The following is an 11,146-nucleotide window of genomic DNA, read 5'->3' as shown; positions in this document are numbered from 1 at the left end:
AAAATACGTATCTACGTGTGGGCACGTTGTGGATTCTTTTTATTTGTCTGCTGGTTGCAAAGGGGCAGAGCCCCGGGGGTGCAGGGGACGTGGCCCAGGGGTGCAGGGGGCAGAGCCCGGGGGTGCACAGGGCAGGGCCCAGGGGTGCAGGGGGCAGGGCCTGGGGGTGCAGAGCACATGGTGCAGGGGTGCAGAGGTTCATGGGGCAGAGCCCGGGGGTGCACGGGACATGGCGTAGGGGTGCAGGGGGCAGAGCCTGGGGGTGCACAGGGCAGGGCCCAGGGGTGCAGAGCACAGGGTGCGGGGGTGCAGGGGTTCACGGGGCAGAGCCCGGGGGTGCAGAGCACAGGGTGCGGGGGTGCAGGGGTTCACGGGGCAGAGCCCGGGGATGCAGGGGACACGGCCTGGGGGTGCAGGGGGCAGAGCCTGGGGGTGCAGGGGTGCATGGGGCAGAGCCCGGGGGTGCAGAGCACAGGGTGCGGGGGTGCAGGGGTTCACGGGGCAGAGCCCGGGGGTGCAGAGCACAGGGTGCGGGGGTGCAGGGGTTCACGGGGCAGAGCCCGGGGGTGCAGAGCACAGGGTGCGGGGGTGCAGGGGTTCACGGGGCAGAGCCCGGGGGTGCAGAGCACAGGGTGCGGGGGTGCAGGGGTTCACGGGGCAGAGCCCGGGGGTGCAGGGGTGCCCGGGGCGGGCAGGGGCAGGTCCCGTCGGGGCGGACTACAGGTCCCGGCAGCCCCGCCGGCAGAGAGCGGTTCCGCCGCTGCCTCCACCTGACCCTCACATGACCGCGCCGGGCGGCGGCGGGGCCGGGGCCGGGGCCGGGGCCGGGATGGGGCAGCGCGATCGTATGTTCAAGGTGCTGGTGGTGGGGGACGCCACGGTGGGGAAGACGTCGCTGGTGCAGCGGTACGCCAACGACAGCTTCAACCGGCACTACAAGTCCACGGTGGGAGGTGAGCGGGGCTCCGCGGGGGCGCTGGGTCCCGGCGGGTCCCGGTCCCGGCGGGTCTCTCCGGAGGGCCGGCACCGAGGGCCGGCAGGGCTGTCGTCCGGTTTGCGAGCCGAGCGCTGGCCGGGGCGGTCTGGGCCGCAGGTTTGTCTTCTCCGCTGAAGAGCAGCGGGGTCCTCGTCGGGCTCAAAGCGCCGGTGGAACTATGGCATTTGTGAGCCTTAAGCAGCCCTGGCTCGCAGGCTGTCGTGGGAAAGTCGCTCCTCTCCCTCCCTGCGGACGGGGAGGCAAGAATTTGGAGAAGGAACGACCGCCCGCAGGTAGTTACTCCTATTTTGCGGCTCCTGTAGCAGCTCCGGGATGCTGCGCCGGGTGTGCTCGCAGCCCGTGTTCAGTGAGTCCCCAGGGACAAACCAGTGACTCCTGTCCCTCCTCACGGCTGGCTCGGGGTGCCCCATCCCTCCCCCCCCGGGAACAACCACCACTCCCGGGAGGTTTAACCTGGAGAGTTTGAGGTTACAGCCTCGGCTCTTCCCAGCAAAAACAGCAGCAGTGTTGTTTTGGTGATTATTTAACAGCATGAAACCAGTGCTGAAGTATCGGCAGGGCTCTGGGAAGATGATGGGGGAACCAACAGCTTTGGAACAAGGAGGCTGGCAACAAGATTGAGTGGGATTGGTTGTTTTTTGTTTAACATCAGTGTAAATGAATAGCCTCCAAGGAGCGGGAGGTGCCAAGGCTTTACCCAGTAACTCTCCCTGAGGACCCAAAATAGCGGGGGCCGAGCACAGCTGTTTGAATTTTCTTATTTGTGAATGGAGAGGGGATGAATTAGAAGTTGAAAACACTGGAGAGCCACATCCCACTGGGGCAGAGTGCTTGGGCTGTGCCTGCACTGTCACTCCCAGCAGTAAGAGTTGCAGATGTTTTTCTTTTTAATTTTTTTTTAATTAGTTCCTGGCTTCAATAAGTTCCAGCCCTGTTGAGCATGGCTGGCAGCGTAGCTGGACAGTTTTCCCCCTGCAGTGAAAACTTGATGCATCGTAATCTGAGAAAAACGCAGTTTCCACTTTCGACTCTCTGCGCTGGTGACAGCTGAGGTGTAGGTGGTGGTAAGCAGTGGCTGTGAAGGAGACACGGAGCTCCACGTACCAGCGACTGAATGGTTTAGGCAGCGCAGAGCAAAGACAGGCAACAGCAGCAAATCCAGCGTTTTACTGGCATTTAGAGTCAGGCAAGGGAAGCTTTCCTTAAAGCTCTCCAGGCAATAAGGTTGCCAGTATCCTTTTGTCTGCCCGTGGTTGTTCAGGGTTACGTGCTGGAGGAATTCTTAGTCCTGAGCATTTTAATTTCTGCTTCCTTAGCTCTTGGTTAGTGTCTCTAGTGCTGGTGTTACAACTCCAGAGATCAGGAACGGGTGTCTGAGCTCCCTGCCGCAAGCGGGGAGTTGTGCATGGGATGGTTACAGACCCTGCTGGTCCAGGATTTTTAAAAGCCCCATGATTTGGAGGAGTAGAGTCCACCCAGTGCTGAGTTTGCTGGAAATATTCCACCTTGCTCTCTTCCTTCCCAGAGTTTCAGAGCAGCATCTCTGCCACCGTTTGCAAGGGCTTTGACAGCAGACCTGCCAGGCTGGGCTTTGCAAAACAGGGAGTAATGCTGCTCCATTCGTTGTGTTATTTAGCTCTCTAATCTGAAGTTCTGGAAGGGACAAGCCCAGCGTAGCATCCCCGGGAGGGGTGAGATGCTGATAACGCGCTTGACTTCTGCTTATCTGAAGGCATTCTGTGTGCCTGTGGTCATCCTCTCTGCAGGGTGTGGAGCAGTGAGTGTGTGGAGCCCTCTGCTTTTAACACTTATTTTGCAGCTTTCTGCAATGGAAGAGGATTCAGCCCTTGCAGCCCCTCCTGCTCTGTGTGTGGTCTGTGCTGGCGTGGGTGATGGTCCAGTACAAACTGCCGTGGATGTGAAAGCGTTTGCTGGGTTGGCCTGCACTGGGAAATGGTGAGAGGCTGCAGAGGAGCAAGTCCCATGGTGCAGAATGCCCCTAAGTATGTTTCCTTTCTTTTTTGGGGATTCTCTAGTGGATTTTGCTCTGAAAGTGGTCCAGTGGTCGGAATCGGAGACGGTACGACTTCAGCTCTGGGACATTGCAGGTATGTTCACATGAACCACAAAGCTGCTCAGGAGCGGAATTTAAAGCTCTCAATGGCTTGGCCCTTTCCCTCCCTCCTTCCCTCCTTCCCTCCTTCCCTCCTTCCCTCCTTCCCTCCTTCCCTCCTTCCCTCCTTCCCTCCTTCCCTCCTTCCCTCCTTCCCTCCTTTTTTTTCTTTCAGTAGGAGTCTGCTACAAAAATAAATCCTAAAAGCCTGTTGAATCAAGGGGCAGGACTGCTCTGGTTTGCAGTGCTGTCTCTAGTTTGCAGTAGTAATTTAAATATTTAATCAAAAGTCCATCTGCAAAGAATGCAGCAGCGCAGATGATAAATCCTATCGAGCCTTTTTTTTCAATTTCAAAGCCAGAGCAGAGTGAATGGAGAAACGGGCTCATTTATATCTGGATATGTAACTTCTCAGCTCCAAGTCTTCTGTTAAAACCCTGATTTCTGGCATGATAGCCAGGAATGCCTGAACCTTGCGTGGAGCAGCTCCGCTGACCTCGCGCTGCTCTGGCTGCCGGGATCAGGATTGTGATCTGGCTGCTCAGTGACCAGATCCCCTGGGAGCAGTCATGGCAAGAGGAGACCGTTGGGTGCCCCCGCGGTGGTGGGGCTGGGTCGGGAGTGGGGCACACTGCGGGGTTCAGCGTTATACGTGATGAAGTGGAGCGAGGAGCACCCGCTCCCTGGAGAGGCGCAGAGAAACGTGGTTCCCGAATCTCCCTAGCACCAGAAGACCGAGGACGGGTCGGTGCAGTAGCGTCTCTAAAATGGCACCTCTGGATCTAGAAGGGTGCCGAAAACAGGGTTGTGGTTTCCTCTGGTTTCGCTGCTCAGACATGTGTGTCTGGAATCCTTAAAAAGAAAACAGGAAGGAGAAGTTTGCAGCAAGAGGATTGCAGCAAGAGACTGACTTCAGTTTCAGCCCCGAAAAGGCGTTTAAGATTTGGAAAGCAGAGGAGCCGCGCTGGTCATGGTGTTTTTGGCGTGCCCCAAGCAGAAGGGGATGCACGCACCGACAGTCCCTGCCACCTCGGAGGTGTGCAAAGGCAGTCGGATGGCTTGAGGTAACTCAAGTGCTCAGTTCTCAGTGGCTTCAGAGCAAAAAGCCTGTTGACCAGCTACGGGGCTGCATGGGAGCCCACAGTGAAATCTCTCCGGTGTCAGAAACGCTGGTTTTTGCCCTGCCCCTGACCTGCGTGATGCGATGTGACTGCTCTGCGATGTGTCCCCGTCTACACAAGTACGATCAAACCACGCAGCAGCATGGCGGAGTTACTCTCTGGATGCGGTTTTGGTAGTACAGGCAGGCCGTAAGGTGTAAACAGTAATAACAGCGTATGTGAGTTGTGACGCTTTCTGTTTAGTATTGATTTTTTTCTCTCCGGAGAGCCTGGTCTGTAGCGCTGTGCCCGCAGCAGGCAGCAGCACGTGTCAGTGCTGGTGGCACGGTCCTGCCGGAGTGGGGACGGCTGGTGGTGGCCGGGTACCCTGCTGCTGGGGGTTTTGTGCTCAGGGGGAGGTGGATGTGTGGTCGGGGACGCTAAATTTAAATTGTTACACTGGGAGGAGTGCAAGTATTTCTGGGTCATCTGAGTGTCTGGGTCAGGATTAAGAGCTGCCCAGTTTGTTCCAGTTCTGTCGCTGCATTGCTGAGGTACCCCAGGCAGGACGCATCTCAGTGCCTGTACTTCCTCATTATTTAAGTGGATATTGTTAGTGTCAACTTAGAAAATTATGTACCGTGATAAACGTGTTATTTGCGTGAACGAATCTAAAAATGGTAACTCTGCGGGGTAACTTTTTTTTTGCTTTTGATCCTGAAGGGCAGGAACGCTTCACGTCTATGACCCGGCTGTACTACAGGGAGGCGTCAGCCTGCATTATCATGTTTGATGTCACCAACATCAGCACGTTCAGCAACAGCCAGAAGTGGAAGCAGGATTTGGACAGCAAGCTCGTGCTGCCAGATGGGAACGCCGTGCCTTGCCTACTGCTGGCTAACAAAGTGAGCAGCCCTAGATGCGCTCTGTGTGTTCGTATGTGTGCACGTGTGTGCAGGGGAGTGCAAGATGGAAGGAGGCACCGTTGGCACTAAGCCTCGCCTAGAGTTGTCCCATAGCCTGTGGTCTTTTTAATCCTTCCCTTAACTCTCCTCGAATTTTCTTTCTCTAGCAAGGATTCTCCTCTGTAACTAGGACACTGGTAGGACTTAATGCGTGGATGGCACTTAGGAGAAGTTAACAACTGCTCTGCCCTAGGAGGCAGTGCCTTGTGCTGTGCTGTCGGAGCTCGAGCTCTGTATCTGCTGGATTATAAAGCTTTTCTTTTTCTTTTGGGGCCTTTAACTTGCAGTAGCCTGGGAAGGTTGCGTATGATGCTGCAGGTAAAGGTTCAGAGCTGCCAGAGGGATGTCTAGTTTTCATTTGGATGCAGCATCAAGTTTCACTGTGTAGATTGGTTGCTGTCTTTTAATGATTTATTTTTCTTTCATTCAAAAACTACCTTTACGTTCTTCACGTGCCAACGTTGGCTCAGCAGCCCTTTCCAGATTCAGTTTGAGACTTGCCTGGTTTGAGAGAGCCTAAAACTGGAGACGACTCAAAAACATGATGGGTGGGCAGGAGAGTGGCTTTTCTTCTCCACTTCTTCCCAAATAACGCTTTCCCCCGATAGCTGTTTTAAGGTAACATTTTCGCCTGCATTAGGGAAATCTGTGCGTCTGTATGCACTGCAGTCACACTACGGCAAGCTGTTACGGGACAGGTTTCCTCACTGCCTCTTCGTACGTCCCGATGGCATCAGCGTGGCCGCCGCGGTGGCACCGCACCGGTAGCACGTTTCCTTGCTGCTGAGAGGCCGGGCAGATTTTGGATGAGTGACAATGCTTTCTTGTCCTGTGCTGGATGAACCTCCATTCCATGCGTGCTTGACTGAGGTGTGTCAGTATCTCTGAGATAGATATATTGCTGCTTGCAACATCCCATTAAGAACCTTGCCCGAAGAACTCTCTATCAGCTTGCAATCTGGGAGATGTGAAGGGCTGAGCCTACCTGCTGCCTGCCTGCCTGCCTGCACACAGGCAGAAAATGGCTGAGAGGGAGAATTCCCCGCCCAGCTTAAAAATTAAAAGGCTAAACTTAAAATGACTGATTCCTGTTTTACAGTGCGACCTTTCCCCATGGGCAGTGACAAGAGATGAAGTGGATCGGTTCAGCAAAGAAAACGGCTTTTCTGGTTGGGTGGAGACATCTGTCAAGGAAAACAAGAACATTAATGAGTCCATGAGGTAGGCACAATGACTGGTGATACAGCTAAGAGTTAATTCCCTCTTTCAGACACAGCCATCTTTGAGGTGAAGGGAGATGCTGTCAGTAAGTAACAAATAGCAGCAATAACATGCAAGTAAATCTCCTGAAGGGAAACTGAATTCTGAAAGGTCAGAAGTTTTTTCTCTCCTTTGTTAAGCTCTGACATGCTTTTGGAAACAGAAATTCTTTGAACAATACCAGGGATGTTTTTTCATATGCTGGCCTCTACCAGGAGGACGGGACTTGTTGTGCAAAGATATTAGAAATTCTCCTGTGATGCACCAATCCTTTGATGGAGAATTTGGCCTTTTCTGAAAGGTATTAGACTGGGTATTCACACCTGATATTGAGGTTGGGCAGTTGGTACCTAGGAAGCTTGTTGCTGTGTCCCAGTCCTAAACTGGACCCGAGGTGAGGTGGTTGCTGTAGGTGTTGTTAGTTATCTGGTCACTGCAGAGTCTTCTGATGCTGCCAGGTAATAGCAGTAATGCTGTTGTCAGTGCTATGAGGTTCCTTAACCTGAGCGTTGAGTCATGAAAGTTCTGGAGTTTTGTGTCCTTCTAGAATGAATTGCTATTTCTTTTTTGTACTGCTGAAAAACCGTGTGGCCCAATGTTACTTGTTTAAAAAAACCAAACCAAACTCACATATGCTTGTCTTCTAGAGTCCTGATTGAAAAGATGATGTCCTCATCCAGTGGTGATGGAAGTTCCTCTGCTGCCGGGAGTGGGGATTATATTAACATAAAAGAGACAACCCCGCCAGGCTGGGCTTGCTGTTAGATGCACCGACCACACCATCTGCCTTGGGTCTAGCAGCAATGTCCTTTTATTATTACCATCATCATTTTCTCCTAAACTGGCTGTCGCTGTTTTGGGGTTGTTTGGGTTTTTTTTACATGATCGTGAACTGTCTTCTGTTTAGCACATATTCATTCTCAGTAGAGCATTGCTACGATGACTTGGAGCGAGGAGTGGAAAGAAGAGAGGAGGGAGAAGATTCCTCTTTCTTCTAGTGTAGTAGCAACGGGGAGCTCTGCTGCTAGTAATGTAGCACGGTCCGTGTTCAAGCAGATGGCTTGGATGAATATTTTTTTAAATTTTGAGCACTTCATCTTCTGACATGTGATGGCCTGTCTCAGGCAGGGCGAAGGATGTCGAAGGTATATTTTTAATATTGTTGCACCTTTTATTCCCCACCACCTGCACCCACCGTACACAGAGGCACCAGTCCGAAGCGTCACACTGACCTTTCTTTGACACACACAGAGTTCAAGCGGTCTCTCTGTGCCTGTGGATTCCCAGCGTGGGATTACAGCAAACTCTTTACTTCATGCTCTGGAACTACATACGTCTGCTCATGTATCCTGGAGAGACCAACACACCTCATCATTGCCACTAACTGTCCTTAAGATATGAAGCCAGATGTGGATTATCGTGGTGTCCCACGTAACCAGACCTATAAAATTATCAGTGTGAATTTGAGAAATGGTGTAGCACGGCCCTTACTTTCGTGTATACTGACTGTGGTGCTTAACAGCAGAGACCTCAAATTTTTGTCAAGAATTGCCCAGTTGCCTTCTGTTCGTTCCTTCTCACTCACCCTCTGTCTAGCACAATCCTGCGTATTCTGTTCTGCTGTTCACTTTATTAGGGCATGGAGAGCTGAATGAGGAATAGGTTGTAAACTCCTTTGTATGACAGAACAACAGTCCTTTTCACTTTTAGAACACGCCGTATCCTACCATCTCAAATAGCTTTGCAACTGCCGATGAATTGCCTTCCCACAATTATTCTGTAGCGATGAGTGAATTTGGTAGCAGGGATGGTGCAGGAAAGGCAGCTCTCTGAAAGCCCACCTGCTGGTTTTAGTGGTGCAAGGGGGAAGCAAAGGAGAAGACTTTGCAGGACAAAAGGAAATGAAGAGAACTGCTCCCCGCTTGCCTTTTGGTGCCTGCTTTCCCTAGCATATCCCCAGGTACTCGTTGAGAACGGTTCTTGCCAACAACAACAAAAAAATTGGTAAAAGCGTACTAGATAGTTATCTCAGGAGAGTTAACAGGAAACGCAGTCTGTAGGGCTGGAGTTATATAGCGTTGTATGCATTTTATATAAGCGTGCTATGCTATGGAATTGTCTTGCCCGTGTTTTAGGTTAGGATTTGAACAAGTGGTCGTCAATAACGTTTTTCCCTTCTTGAGTAGTTTCATTTGGAAACAGGAGTATAAATTGGTTTGTCCCGATTCCTGCTGAATTAGGATGGCTTTTCTTTGGCAAAGTATTCCTTCTGTCGGTCTTTCCTTACTTTATACAGTCTATGGAGGGAGAAGGTGGTAAGAAGAGGAACCGATTGCTTTCACTAAGCACAACAAATTCTGAGTTTTCATTCTCTGGAGTTGAAAATGATTGATAAGTAAAAGTAAGGGCTAAGAAATTTAGAACTAGTGTTGTGTTCCACTGTTTTAATTAAAAGCTAAAACGTCTGGGCTAGGATTCTGTTGTGCAAATATTGCCAAATTCGGTTTTACAGGCGCTTAAATATACCCTTTTCTGCACCGCTGGATTCACTGTAGAAACGTGTGAAACATGTAGAACAGGTTAGCAACAAAATTGAACTGTCGTCTTGAATTTTACTTCCTAAACATTGTGTTTAAAAAGAAAAAGAATATTTTTTTTAATCCTATAAATATTTCTAGCTCTTTATGAAACATGGGGAGAAGGGTCTGATTTTTTTTAAAGGATCTGTCATGAAACCATTAAGATTCCTGTGTTATTTATTGATTTTTGTATATGTACTTCAAAGCGTTTCAGCAAAGAGGTCAAGTGTTAGAGCTGTCCTTAACAGATGGAGAAACCGAGGCACGCAGTGGAAACCTCTGCCCAGGACCAACTAACTACTCAAGTCAGTAAGAGCCTGGCCCTGAAAGGAAAATTTCCGATTCCTGTTTCGATGGCCTAGCTGCCAGGCCATGCATCTTGCAGGAAAGCATCTTTATACCTTTTGCATGTCAGTTTGAGAGGTACCAGTGCCTCTTTGGTGCCTGGACCTCTTAATCTGGACCTCTTTTTTCATAAGTGCCTCTCAGAAACAAACAAAAAGCCAAAGGCCGATCTTTGAAGGTTTTCTTCTGTCATACATAATTTCTGTTGTGCCCGGTGGTTTCCGGTACCGGTGTGTGCCTTGGGTTTTTTTTTTCCACACTGCTTGCTGCTTATTAACATCTTAATAGACACAGTAGACAAGTGTCAAAAAACAAGCCTGCACTACAGAAACAGTCATTGCTTGAGATTGGTATAAAAACCCAGCCAGACAGGAAAACGATTTTACTGTGCAGATGTGTTTTTTCAGAGCTTGCTCTGTGGCACATAAGGTGCTTAAAAAGGCAAGACAAAACAAAACAAAAAAAACCCCTTGATTTAGTCCTGTAAAACAAACAGATTCAAAAGCCCCATCTAAACCTGCTCTTTGCTAGGATAGGCAGTGTGGAGAGAACAGTTGCCTGTGAAATTGATTGTGCCCAGCATGTGCTACCTGAAATAATTCTCATTTTTAAAACAACTGAAAGGGAAAAGCCAACTTGAGTGAAGCAGTTTCTAAGAAATATTTTAAACAAAGTTAAGTCTCATTCGTGCAGACCGATAAAAACTTCAGTCTTTCAAATATGAATCAGAAAAGCCTCGTCTTTATTATGGTGAACTGTGCTTCACTGGTGTCTTTGTCAGGGGTGACCCGTTTTGAAAATGAAGGCACTTGATCCTCCCTTCTGCAGTGCCTACTTTGACTTTGTACTCTGTGTGTGACTCTGGGCCAACTGTACCCATTTCCTTCTCTTCCACATGTTGTTTCTCATTCCTATAACTTTTAATTTGTGGTCATGGGACTCAAAACCACATGACGTTTAATGGTGTATTTTATATGTTGATGACAGCACACTATGGGTCCACATAGCTGGAAATTTTCACTGCAATAGAATTTGAAAGCATGAGAGCAGATTATAGTTCAGAAGTAAGTCAACAATATCAAAACTTAGCCTTTTTTTTTTTCTTTAAACCGCTTGCAGTTACGCAGAAGTATTTTAGAGACAGGGTTCTGATTACTGTAAAGCTGCAGTATTATTAAGTTTATATAAAGAGAAGAAACTGCTGGGTGGTTTTCTCCATATCAATCAGTAACTAATGCAGTATTGCAAAAGTTTGAAATAAAAGTTTGACATTGCCTGTGTGGTAGTTGTTGTTGTTTTCCTGTCTCAACAGTCCTTACAAATGGGTTCACAAGTTCAAACTAGAAACAGTCTGGTTGTCAATGACAAGGGGATGTATAAAGCATACAGTGTGAAGTGCCCTGTGTTGCCAGCAAAACAAATTAGATCCTTTTCACTGAAACGTCTTTCGGTCTCAATTATTGTAGTCTTACTGACCTACAGGCGGGACATAAGCATGCAAAACTTTTGCATCTGTGAATCAGTCCTAGTGGCTTTTAATCCAATATATCCAGCTAAGGGGAGAAAGAAAAGAACTCCTTGATGTGGTTTGTTGTTAATACACCTTCTTCCTTATGGCTCATTAATTTACACAGTGTGTTTTGGGACTGGCTATGCAGGCAGGCAGTTGCTCTGAATGCCCATCTTTCTTTCCTGATCAGCTTGATTTTCATGAGTATTGACTTGCATGAAGGACAGGGCACATGTGAATTGATCAGAAAAATGGCAGCAATTCCAAAGGAGAGAAA

The 11,146-nt window shown here is 49.4% G+C and overlaps 1 protein-coding gene across 1 annotated transcript; it reads left to right on the top strand.

Annotated features, from left to right (window-relative positions):
* Positions 1 to 781: 781 nt before the first annotated feature.
* On the top strand, positions 782 to 10,644 carry RAB29 (RAB29, member RAS oncogene family). The gene is made up of 5 exons (XM_052815314.1): positions 782 to 953; positions 3,034 to 3,105; positions 4,934 to 5,115; positions 6,275 to 6,396; positions 7,083 to 10,644. The coding sequence occupies exons 1-5, from the start codon at positions 782 to 784 to the stop codon at positions 7,198 to 7,200; spliced, it is 666 nt and encodes a 221-aa protein (XP_052671274.1). The 3' UTR covers positions 7,201 to 10,644.
* The last annotated feature ends 502 nt before the right edge of the window (positions 10,645 to 11,146 follow it).

This window comes from Harpia harpyja, chromosome 19, assembly GCF_026419915.1.
Source record: "Harpia harpyja isolate bHarHar1 chromosome 19, bHarHar1 primary haplotype, whole genome shotgun sequence".
NCBI classification, from domain to species: Eukaryota; Metazoa; Chordata; class Aves; order Accipitriformes; family Accipitridae; genus Harpia; species Harpia harpyja.
Note: the sequence above shows the minus strand (reverse complement) of the source record. Positions and strands in the feature narration are given on the sequence as shown.

Coding starts and splice junctions, on each gene's coding strand:
- RAB29 (XM_052815314.1), top strand. CDS start 782: ATGACCGCGCCGGGCGGCGGCGGGGCCGGGGCCGGGGCCGGGGCCGGG. Junction 954..3,033: donor CTACAAGTCCACGGTGGGAG/GTGAGCGGGGCT, acceptor GGGATTCTCTAG/TGGATTTTGCTCTGAAAGTG. Junction 6,397..7,082: donor AACATTAATGAGTCCATGAG/GTAGGCACAATG, acceptor CTTGTCTTCTAG/AGTCCTGATTGAAAAGATGA.